This window comes from Hippopotamus amphibius, chromosome 1 (assembly GCF_030028045.1).
Source record: "Hippopotamus amphibius kiboko isolate mHipAmp2 chromosome 1, mHipAmp2.hap2, whole genome shotgun sequence".
Taxonomy (NCBI): domain Eukaryota; kingdom Metazoa; phylum Chordata; class Mammalia; order Artiodactyla; family Hippopotamidae; genus Hippopotamus; species Hippopotamus amphibius.
Window position 1 is genome coordinate 187,146,663 of NC_080186.1, and position 12,783 is coordinate 187,159,445.

At 36.0% G+C, this 12,783-nt stretch overlaps 1 protein-coding gene across 1 annotated transcript in view; it reads left to right on the top strand.

Annotated features, from left to right (window-relative positions):
• The window catches only part of TMEM232 (transmembrane protein 232), a 229,781-nt gene that overhangs the window by 22,278 nt on the left and 194,720 nt on the right, over positions 1-12,783 (top strand). The window contains exon 7 of the mRNA XM_057720062.1: positions 2,056-2,189. Coding sequence (XP_057576045.1) covers positions 2,056-2,189 — 134 coding nt within the window. The remainder of the gene's footprint in view (positions 1-2,055; positions 2,190-12,783) is intronic.

Consider the following 12,783-nt stretch of genomic DNA (forward strand, 5'->3'; position numbering starts at 1 on the left):
AAACTTTAGCAGGATTTCCATGTACATGCTTGAAATATGTAAGGATATAATGCATAAGGATAAGAGATAAGCCTCCCTTATCTGAAAAATTCCCAGGTGTGGCAAGTTCATGTGCTCTTGATGATACAGGAACCCTTCAGGAGCACACGTGCAGTTGGGCAAATTGGTTTTATTATTTGTTGCAGAGAGAGAACACACACCTAAAGGACTATGTGATGTCTCAGAGGGTGCTAGTATAAATCTAGTACAGGATTTGGACTTTGGTTGGGGGAGTTGGGGAAGCTCTAGAGAAGCAGGGGTTCTCTTTAAATTTGATGCTGCCAGAAAGTAGGGGCAGTTCTGATTGGGTGTTTTGTAGGTGGCAGAGTGACTTTTTGTCTGTGCTTAGAAAAAAAATATCAAGTGGTTTGTTTATCAGAGTAACGTTGTCTGAGGTTGACATTCTGTGAGCTTACATCCAACAGGAGAACAAAATGACCTGGCTGTGAACACCAGACTGGTTTGTAGTAATATTGATGTCAAATTAGTTCCAAAAGTCAGAGGCTTCTTTTTTCTTTTTCAGTGATAAGTAAAAAGGTGGTATCATATAAAATTAAATATCAAACTTAAGTCTTCTTCATTATCTAAATCCTGATCATTTCTTTACCAAAGGCTTTTGGGAATTTTCTCTGTCGATGGTGCATAAGTATTTAGTGAGAATTTTTGACCTAGCTGAATAGTCTCTGTAGCCATGCAGTGTACATGATTTAAAGACCACAAAGTACTAACTTTTTAAATTAAGTAGTCAAGCCATCCACAAGTTTCAAAACATATCTACCTACATATGTGTTCAGAATGTTTGCAGTGTGAGGGATGTCAGGCATCCAGGCTGAGACTTCTAGAGCGATTTGAGAAAAGAATTTCACTTATATGAGTTCTACTTCTGGGGGAGACTCTACTGCAAAGCAGAGAATTGAGTTATTTAGATGAAATGTGTGCATTTACTGAAGTCTGCATGTCTCAGTCTGATGTCTTACATTATTTTAGATTAAAGCTTTTTTCGGGATATTCTAACATTCTAAACACCGACTGGTTTCCATTTGCTTTTGTGCGTGACTGTTCCCCTGAGTCAGTAGCCTTGTGCAGAGACTTTATCTTACTCCTGCCTTTATTGCCAGCCTCTGCGTTCCTGACATAATGTGGATCAATACACGTCTGTGAGACTTAACTAAACACTTGACTTAAAATGCCTTGGTTTAAAATTTATATATGAACTTCCAGCCTTCTCTTCTAAGAGTACTCAACATGAAAACTTTCAAGTTGTAGTCTTGATGTTATTTTGCATAATAAATGAGAATTGTAAAAGCCCTTTGGAATCTCTGTGTTTCTTTTGAGCATAAAAGAATAAAATATCAGCTAAATTAGTAATTTGAGTACATATCACAGGATGTGTATTTGAATCTTTACTGTGGACAAAAATTCAATGGGAGTTCTATGTCTAAAAATAAAATTAAAAAAATAAAATCAAGTTTCTATGTAGCAATTACTTTAGTAGATCAGTTAAATCTATGAAACTTTTAGGAAGCACTCTAAGAAGAAAACAAATAGCCCATTTGTTTTCTAATTTTGTAGGTTTTTAAAATAGTTACTTTGCAGACATTGACCACATCCAGCTAGGCAATATTTTGGTTCTTAAAGTGAAAATCCACATTTTAAAACCTAATTTGCTGTTTGATCATTGTTCATACTTTCCCCTGTTCTCTCCCCCAGGTGTCAGGGAAGAGCTAAGTCATATACGTTTTAAGAAGCACAATTGTGTCTAACAGCTGTCCCTTAGCGGATACAGGATTTTTGTCACATTGTGGAACTGATGTCATTGAATACAAGGGATCCATGTGAAAATATATTAAAATATTAAGTTCAGGTTAACTATATTTAAGTAAATTACTCCACTTGGTGTAACATGACAGAAAAAGTATGCATTTAAAATTTATTTTTATGTTTATTCAAGTCGAATAACTCTTTCTCAGATATATTTTAATATTTTACTTCCAGGAAGATTTGCAACTTAATCAGGAAGGATATGAAATTAACCACCTCCTCTGGCACTGTGTTGCTGCCTGGACTTGTGTTCAGAAGAATAGTCCCCAGTTGAATAAGGTTCTTGAACATCTCATCTTTCATAAAACACAGCTTCAAAAGAAATGCTGGTAAGAGGGAACCCATAAATCTAAAGTAACTCATGGAGAAACCTTTGTGTTTAAATGTTAAATAACCTTTGTACTTAAATGTTAATCACACCTAAGTTGACTGTGAAAAAAATTTATAATCTCACTTCCAAAGGCAAGGGCAATTTATATATTTTGTATTAGTTCATTTCATCGATAAATTGTTCTGGTTTTTTTTTTGGCTAGATGAGCATGCTTTTATTGCACTGTTTGTCTTTATTAAAGGAAATTTGTTATTGATAACTTCATTCCCACATTTAAAGCATCTTTTATTTTCCAAGTTATTAAACAACAATGAAGTATAGCTTATTATCCTTGGAGGAAATAGTCTAGGATTCTGTAACTTTCTGCATTATTTGTAAAGTATAACAGAAATGACTGATAAGTGTTAGTTTCCTCCTATGCATGTGTTAATTTGAAAAGGGAAAAAGAAGTCTTAAATTACTACAAAAGAGGGTATGAGTTTAATGGAGGAAAGAAGAATTTTAAAGGAGTATTTCTGAGGAATCTGATCAGAGGATTTCCCTTTCCAATATTTGAGGTTGATCAGAGATTTGAATTTCTTTTCTACTACTAACAATAACAATAATATGTCATGCCATAGCAAGTTGCAAATTCATGTTTTTCTTATAATTACTTCGTTTTTAAGCCTCTAGAAAGCCCACTTTGCGCCAACCAATTTGTATATGTAAATTCTAAGAATCTGGTAGATTCTTATGGATAAAAGCTGTTTTCCAGCTGTGTGGATGTTTTGGGATTCTAGATCAAGTAAAGGTTTTGGAGAATGGCTTAGAGCTTGTCTAATTTCCTTGAAATAGCCTATTTTAGAGTCTTGGAAGACTCTAACTTGATTTAAAAATAGCGAATTATATTTTAATATATAAAAGTAAATATTGCATGACTTTGTCAAATTTATTTCCAAAGTACTCTAATAATTAACAAATAAACATACTTAGGTAAATGCTGAGATAGTAAAAGTGACTGATTAAGAATATCTAATTCCGAAAGTCAAGAAATTGTTTAACAAATTTTCATTTTTACTATATTGCATCAATATTAACTTAATTTTTCAATGATTTTAAGATAGTTTTTTTTTTAAACTTAGTATTTTATAGATTTAGGGGTTTTGGATATAATACAAGATTATTCTTACTTTGCAAATGAAGAAACAAAGGCCAAGTTTATTGGACTTACTGGTGACTGGAACCAGATTTCAAGGTGCAGTTTAGCATTCTTTTTGGTATGTCACCCCACTTTCATTCTGGCTGCATTATTAAGTAGGTAATAACTGCTTTAAGGTATCTTGTCACTGAATCCTGACTTTTCTTTTTCTGAGAGGACATTGCAGAAATCAAGTGTGGGAGGAAAAGGCAGTGTTTATACAGTGCTGAATGAACAGAGGAGTAATTGAAAAAAAATGGTGAAGCACGGTGACTGTTGATAATAGAATGGAAAATGTAATTGTTTAAAAGAGCACTGCCAAATAGTTTTGATTGTATTTCTTATATTTACTGTTTCTATTCTCTTTTTTTTAGTTTTATTTAGTTCTTTAAGAAAAAGATTTAATCTTTTTTTAAAGATGACTGAACAAAAATAACCCATTGACATTAAAAATTTGTCCTTTAAAGATATAACTGCTAACTTCTCTATTTTAGGACATAACTGACTTCTCTATTAGATCTTCTGTTAGCGATAATGATAACATTATATTAAATATTAAAAAGTTAATTTTTCTTTTTAAAAGTATTTATGTGACAACCTATACAGTTTTCAAGAAGTCATTATTCCAGACAAAACCAAACAAATTGTGATGTAATTTTCAAAATCAAACCAGAAATGCTTTTATATTTCTTAGAAAACTTTAGTATTGGTCTTGTGTACTCCTGAGATTAGGTACATGTGAAAAATTTTTTAAATGGACTGAACATACTTAGAATTAAATAGAAACATTGAGGCTTCAGGCCCTGATGGTAAATTAAGACTTTGTTATGATTTGTTAGACCAGATAACCTCAGAATTGTGATACTTGGTAGAAGATGTCTTTGGTTTAGGACTTGAAATTCAATGCCAAGTGACTATGAATAGGAGTAATGTAAGCAGTTTCATGTTCCATGGATATCAGTAAAGTACCACATAATGGAAAAATGATCAGAGATTTAAAATGCAGAGGGAGACCATTCAACTGATTGATCGAAAGAAATTGCATTAATAGTGGCAAAATAGTGCTTGGGCCAATAGTAGTGAGTGGTTTTCCCAATGCTATCCATCAGCAGATAATTCATCATGTATGTCCCTGCCTGATTTCTTCTTTTTCTTTAAAAATTTATTTATTTATTTATTTGGCTGTGCCAAGTCTTAGCTGCCTGTGCGGGATCTTTGTTTCGGCATGCGGGAGCTTTCGTTGCCACATGCAGACTCTTAGTTATGGCATGTGGGATCTAGTTCCCTGACCAGAGATCAAACCTGGGCCCCCTGCATTGGGAGTGTGGAGCCATAGCCACTGGACCACCAGGGAAGTCCCCTGCCTGGCTTCTTATAGTCTCCTTCATAAGGGTCATACAACACAAAAGGAAAGAAACAGAAGTCCGTGGTTTCAACAGCGGCTGGAAAAGAACAGGCCCACGATCCATGAAAAGACTCCAGGAAAGACTCACAGAATTAGAGCAATGTCTGCATGATGAGAGACAGGGGAAAAAATGAGGAAAGGAAATGCAGTAAGGACAATAAATTATAAAACAGGGTGAAGAAGTAGAGAAAATGAGAATACATGAGCCCCTCCCAGTGTCACACACCAGCCTTTGTCTTGGAAGTTTAGCTGCCTTGTGCTGCAAATAAGCCGCTTGTGGAAGGCAGATTTCCATTTAATATGGTTAAATTTTATATGATGCTTCATGCTCTCAATGCTCCACCCTTTGGTTTGGCCTTTTACAAACTGCCCCATTTGCTCTGGGGAGATAGCTCAAGCCAGCGCAAAAGGCTTTCTAATCTAACATGAAAATAATGAATTGTGTTTGTAATTGAATTATTAGCCAATGAGGACTGCTGAGAAATGCAGCATGGCATTTCAGCAGAGCAGTATAACATATAAAATTATATCTCCCAAAGCAAAATAGCCGATTTAATCGCTCCATGAATGTATTCCAGAAAAGCTTGACAATTTAAAATTATCCTCACATGGGCAAGTGTTTTCCACACCTACAATGTTTGTGTTTGCATCGAAGTAAATTGAACAAAGAATCCACTGCTTTGTATGGGCAGCAAGGCCTTTACTTCTGGCCACATCACTGACCTTCACAATATCTACCTCCCTGAACCCTAGTAATTATAATATTGTGTGACAGCCTAACCAAAACCATTCAGACAAAGGTTCTCATCAATAATCCTCTTCATTCTTCATGAGCTGAGATGTCAATGTAGGTCCTCAGTCTTCTGATTCATTTCCTGGGTTTCTCATTGATCCTTTGATCCTCTGAGCTAAATATAAACATTTAGTTTGTATCAAGGGTAAATATATAATTTATGCTTTGGTACTTTATGGTGCAGTGAAAAAAATTCAAATTCAAGTCAAAAGGCCTGAGTTTTAGTTTTATCTCTTGCTACCTGTCTAATTTTGATTGAATCGCAAAACCCTTGTGAACAGAGTCTGTTCAGCAGTTAAATAGAAGTAATAGCCATCTCAAAGAGCTTTTAAGAGGTTTAAATAAGATAAGTAATATGAAAACACCTTTTATAGTCTGAATCTCCTGTAATACTTCCTGCTAGTTCAGCTCTGAATTAATTTTTTCCCAAACTCTTACTTACTGAATTTCTGTCTCAGTACCTGACACATGTCTTCTCCTCAGGTTAACCAAACTGGACACCTTGACTACATTTCAGAGCTGTTCGCCTGCTCTCCACTCCCACTGTCACCACCTTGGTTTGGGCCCTTATTGTCTCATGACTCTCGTAGCTTATTAACTGGTGTCTTTGCCTTATGTTTTCTCCTCAGTAATCTCTCATACTCTGCTTCCAGGGTTACAACATAAATGTAATTATACCATTCTCCAGCTTAAAGTTATTTAATAAGAACTATTTTTACATAACACAGGAGTTGCAACTCCAATCAGGGTCTGTTAACTTGCCATCGTTAAAAAAAAACAAACAGAAAAAACAGGAGCAAAAACAAAGACTGAAAGATCCTTCTGCTGGGATTAATTACCACCAACTAGCGACACAGGCAGACCAAGTGCCTGAGCGGCTGGATGGAAGAAGACAATCAGTGAGCGCCTAGGCCTTCTCAGATGAAACAGCCGTCACGGCCTGTCGACACTCCATCCCTTCATTCTCCCCTACTACCTTCCATGGGGCACCAGGAATGAAGCTCTGTATGTAGGAGAAAGAACCCTTTTAGCAGACAGGCTAAAGGCTAGAGTTTCGTGTAGTCCGTCTCTTCTGAGTGTCAGAAATCAGGCAATGACAAGAGAAACATATTCTTTAAACTAGTTTTCCTAAATGGTCAAAATCAGGAAAGAAATTCTGACTGCTCTCTTCTCCCTGAGCAGTGAAGATGGAAACTAGCTTATTTATACTAATCCTCCCCTCCCTAGCCTGTTAGTGTCACCTTGAGTTTCTGAATAACATTAAGGTTAAATCATTACTTAAAATGTTCATTCTTCTCCTTAAAGAATGGTTTACATATTTGTTTAATTTTGAGATCATATTTATAAAATGATTTGACTTATTAAAATGTATCTGTTTTTCCCACTCACTGTTAGCCATTTAGCACTAGGATTTTCCATTCTTAAGCTGTTAAAGACTATTGCTTTCTTGGCTGGCTTGAGTAAATGGCTAAGTATGGACACAGGTGACCTATTTCATTAAGTGAGCCTTTGATTACATGCAACCCTTGGCTGAGTATAACATTTGTCACCATTTTTCCCCCTAAAAAGTTTAAGTACATTTTGTCTGGAAATAGGCTTCTATACTCACAGACTTTTAATTCCCCTCCTTAAATCTCTAAATGTTGCTATGTTGTTTCCTACCTTTTAGTTATTATGAGATGTTCAAAGCCAGTCTTCCCCCTTTTCTTCTGTTTTATTTTCAATTCAGAATTTTTTAGGAACACCTTTGTGATTTGGTAGCCAGGAGGTAGATGCTTCCTCTTATGTCTCACTGACCTTCTTAGGAAGTTGGTGGGGCAAATCCTCCACTTTACTTAGAGAGAAGCTCCCACTGTGTGAAGCTGTGCACAAATGCTGTGGCTTCTGGTCTACATTTCATGAAGGATTTCCATAAGTAACTCATGGTTCACATGTGTTCCCAACTCCTGCCTCTCTGTGCTTAGGGTTTTTCTTACATGGTGGTGGAAAACCCATAATTGCCTGCGTTACATTTTATTTATTTATCTATTTATTTACCTTTAAAGGTTTTATTTTATTATTTATTTGTGGCTGCATTAGGTCTTCATTGCAGTGCACGGGCTTTCTCTAGTTGTGCAGAGCAGGAGCAACTCTGTTGTGGTGCGAAGGTTTCTCACTGCGGTGGCTTCTCTTGTTGCAGAGCATGGGCTCTAGGCCTGCAGGCTTCAGTAGTTGTGGCTCGTGGGCTCAATAGTTGTGGCTCGCAGGCTCTAGAGTGCAAGCTCAGTAGTTGTGGCACATGGGCTTAGTTGCTCCACGGCATGTGGGATCCTTCCGGCCCAGGGATCCAACCCATGTCCCCTGCATTGGCAGGCGGATTCTTAACCACTGTGCCACCAGGAAAGCCCCCTGCATTACATTTTAAATCAAACTTTGGGCTTTTTGGCATTGGAAAGGTTTCCCTTCATTTAGATTACATTTTCTTCATAATTTAATATCCTTAAAGTTTCTTTTTTTGTGTGTGATACTACAGATATATTTTTCTTTGTGTTTGGTTTTTTCAGTGGGAATTAGATAGTAAGGGATCTCAGTTTGCCAGTGGTTGTCTTCCTCTAAATTATTGGAGTATTGTTGAAGTTTGCTCCCTTTCAAGTATCATTTTTTGCAGTTAACTTCCTTCATTATGAATTTGAATTATATTTTTGTAATTTTAATTTCTTGCACTCTCTTGTTTTCTTATTATGCCACCTTTCAGTATCAAGGCTTTTCTTTGTTGTTTGTTCTTCCTGTGCTTTATTAAAAATGCTTAAGAGTCTTGTAGAAACGTCTTCTGGCTACTGTAAGAAATTATTTTCAGCGGTATGATCTTCTCTTAGTATTCAGGCCGACATTCTTTATAGCCCTTGCTATATTTTTTATTGGTTCCATGTAGGGTCCCCTCCATTTTCTATGTTACTTAGAACTAGGAAAAATTTATACAGACTTGTTATTTTTAAAATAAGAAATTTGTGTTCATAGCATATATTACAGAGGTTAAAAGCTACGTGCAGTATCATCAGGGACTTTCCTGCGTTCTTTCTACTTTTTTCTATTTAACTTTTTTTTTTTTATTTTTTATTTTTTTTTTATTATTTTTTTTGGGGGGGGTACACCAGGTTCAATCAACTGTTTTTATACACATATCCCCATATTCCCTCCCTTCCTTGACGCCCCCCCCTCGAGTCCCCCCCACCCTCCCTGCCCCAGTCCTCTAAGGCATCTTCCATCCTCGAGTTGGACTCCCTTTGTTATACAACAACTTCCCACTGACTATTTTACAGTTGGTAGTATATATATGTCTGTGCTACTCTCTCGCTTCTTCTCAGTTTCCCCTTCACCCCCCCCCCATACCTCGAGTTCTCCAGTCCATTCTCTGTATCTGCGTCCTTGTTCTTGTCACTGAGTTCATCAGTACCATTTTTAGATTCCGTACATGTGAGTTAGCATACAATATTTGTCCTTCTCTTTCTGACTTACTTCACTATGTATGACAGATTGTAGTTCTATCCACCTCATTACATATAGCTCCATCTCATCCCTTTTTATAGCTGAGTAATATTCCATTGTATATATATATGCCACATCTTCTGTATCCATTCATTTGTTGATGGGCATTTAGGTTGCTTCCATGTCCTGGCTATTGTAAATAGTGCTGCAATAAACATTATGGTACAAGTTTCTTTTGGGGTCTATTTAACTTTTGAGGAGAAAATGCACTCTAGTATTCCCATTATAGCTCCCCCCACCCTTTCCTACCCACCTACCCCCACAAGCACTCTTTTCTATACTTTTTGTCATCTGAAAGTGGCTGTCTCTGAATAAGTATGGAGAGACGAGGATAAAAAGCACGAAGATATTACTCTGGCTTAAAAATTCAGTACCTCAAAGTTAAGGATTGGCTATACTTTTCTTATTTCTATGAAAAACATGATAAACAGTAGAGATAATTTTTTTTTAAATTTTTTTCTTTTAACCTTCTTTTGGGAAACAAGACTGCTGTTTTTCATGAAGTGGCATGTGGCAATTCCTTCTTGCTATTCTTAATCCAGCTCCATCAATTTTATGGTTTTATATCTTACAGGAAATTCCTGTCTTCAGGGTTGTGTGGATTTTTGACATTGTTAATGTTTTCTGAAATATCTATTGAAAGTTTCAAGTAACCCTCTGTAAGAGTTCCAACTTAGAGACATTTTTTTTTTAATGTGAAGGAAATTTATTAACTTACTTTTTGGAAGTTTAAACATTTATTTATTTATTTTTGGTTACGTTGGGTCTCTGTTGCTGTGCGCAGGCTTTCTCTAGTGACGAGCAGGGGCTACTCTTTGTTGCCATGCATGGGCTCCTCATTGCAGTGGCTTCTTTTGCTGCGGAACATGGGCTCTAGGTATGTGGGCTTCAGTAGTTGAGGGCACACGGGCTCAGTAGTTGTGGCTCAAGGGCTCTAGAGCACAGGCTCAGCAGTTGTGGCGCATGGGCTTAGTTGCTCTGTGGCATGTGGGATCTTCCTGGAGCAGGGATTGAACCCGTGTCCCCTGCATTGGCAGGCAGATTCTTAACCACTGCACCATCAGGGAAGCCCTGCATGTAGGGAACTTAGAGACATTTTAATTCTATCTTTTAAAATAATAATTTGGTCATAGGAGAAACAGATATAGAGGAGTAAGGAGAACCTAGGAAAACTGTTTTGAATGCTGAAGTTTCTAACCTTTTTACAATGTGGTGTGCAGACAGATGTCTTTTTATGAAGTCCCTGGTTATTATGTGTTAGTTGACTTATGTTAGTGTAGAAGAAACTCTGGACTGGAGTCAGGATAGCTGAAGTCCAGTCCAGGTCTGTACTGTTTAGCTGTGTGCAGTGATTCACATTAATTTTAAGGACACAGAGGTGGGGGGTGGCGAAGGGGAAGCTGGGGCGAAGTGAGAGAGTAGTATTGACATAAATACACTATCAATTGTAAAGTAGATAGCTAGAGGGAGGCTGCTGCATAACGCAGGGAGATCAACTCGATGACTGGTGATGACTTAGAGGAGTGGGATAGGGAGGGTGGGAAGGAGTCGTAGGAGGGAGGGGATATGGATGTATGTATGTATAAATACAGCTGATTTATTTTATCATACAGCAGAAACTAACACAACATTGTAAAGCAATTATAATCCAATAAAGAGCTAAAAAAATTTTTTTTTAAAACTGCAAAAAAAAAGGCTAATGCAACATTGTAAATCAGGTATACTCCAAAAATTTTTTTTTAAAAAAAGAGAAAAGTTAGAAAAGCTACAAAATAAAATGAGTCAAGTAACTTTGTTATTTTAGATAAACCAGTAAACCTCTGCCTCTGTTTCTTATTTACATGATTAGGCCTACATCCATAGGGAAAAACCAGAATGAACTTGTTGATCAACCCAATATTTATAAATTACTTTATACATGTTTAATTTCGTGGCATTGTAAAACTAAGTCAGTGTACTGGTAATTGAAATTTGGTGTACTGGAATGAGTTCACAAAGAAGCTAGCACTGTATTAAAATTTCTAACCTAATTCAATTTGATAACTTCTTTCTATATGCATTGATTTTCAGTTTTGATTTTTAACAAACTTCAATTTATAAGTATTGGTGCTTTTATTCTGTTTTTGTCAAAGGCATTTTCCCTAATAGAAAATTTTGCAATCAGCAGCATTAATTGAAAATAGTGTGTTTCTGATGAAGCATCTTTCTACCATAGGTGGCTGACACTGATGGATCTTTCTCAATTCATATTTTGGTGAAAGTACCCTAGGTTAGCTACAATTTTCCAGACTTAAAAGGGAACAGAAGAAACCAAACCTTATGACTATGAGGTATATTCAGGGGTAAAGAAGTTTTGTGAACTCTGAGACTATCCTCTGTTTACTTGACCTTATTGTGAAGGGCGATGAGTACTCTGGAGAAGGGCTCACGTTTGTTCATCTTAGCAGCTAGACCTTTTCCTTCAGTCATGATAGATTAAAAAAAAAAAAAGTTATTGAACTCCTATCTGTTGACTTTGAAATAATAATATTTTTGTAATTCGGTTCAGTTCAGCCTTTTGAGCCCAGTCATTTTATATGGAGTATTTCATTTAAATCTTATAATGGTCTCTGAAAAGTAGATTTTGCTTTATTTACTTTAGAGATGAATAGATTAAGATTTAGATAAGGTATGAACATTGCCCTTTGTCATATATCTAGTTAGTGGCAGAGCTAAGATTCCATCTCTAATTTTTCAACTCTAAATTTCATACATGTAAATATCATTTAAATGTATCAGCTAGGCTTTAGTTCTTCTGCACATAACAGTAACCTGACTGCAGTTGCATTACCAAATAGGGCTTTATTTATTGCACATAACAAGCAGTGCACTACTGATGCAGATTCTTAAAGGAATCCTCAAGATCCAAACTTCTTCTAGCTTCCTTTTATGCCATTCTTAGTAAATGACTTTTATCTTCATTGTTGCAAGATGGCTGCTCTACCTTCTGGTATCATGTATGAATTCCAAGCAGAAGGAAAAGGATGAGGAAAGGAGAAAAAAGCATCTGTTATCTAAATTTAAAAATAATAGCTTATATGCAAGACTTTCATAATATACTTCACTTATATCTCATTGACCAAATCTAAATGTAAGGCTATTCCAAAGGAGTCCGGAGAGTCATTTTTTTAAAATTAAGTTTATTGTCATATAATTTGCATATAATAAAATTCAAACATTTTATGTATATAGATCTATGACCTTTGACAAATGCGTGTACCTATGTAATCACTACCCCAGTCAAGATGTATAATGGTTCCATTTGAGACAGCAACATTTACTGAGCACTTTGCCATTTTGAACAAAATTGAGGTTTAGTTCTGAAAGGAAGAAGGAGACGAATGATATTAGGTGGGCAACAGGCAACATTGTAATACTAAGGTTAAATATTAATGTACTTAGATAATGGCTGAGAAAAGCAAAATTGAAAAACAGGATATACCCATAGGAGGGAGAAGACTTCAATTATTAGTTAACCTAGCTTAAAACGAACTTGGACAAGTCTCCCAGATCTATTTGTGTCAATTTCGTAATATTTAAAAAAAATTTTTTTAAAGTTCTTGAAAGTGTCAAAATTGTGATTCAGATCAAAGGAAGTAATTTATGTAAAAGCACATTGAGATCTGTAAAGCACCATTCAAATACAAAGAATT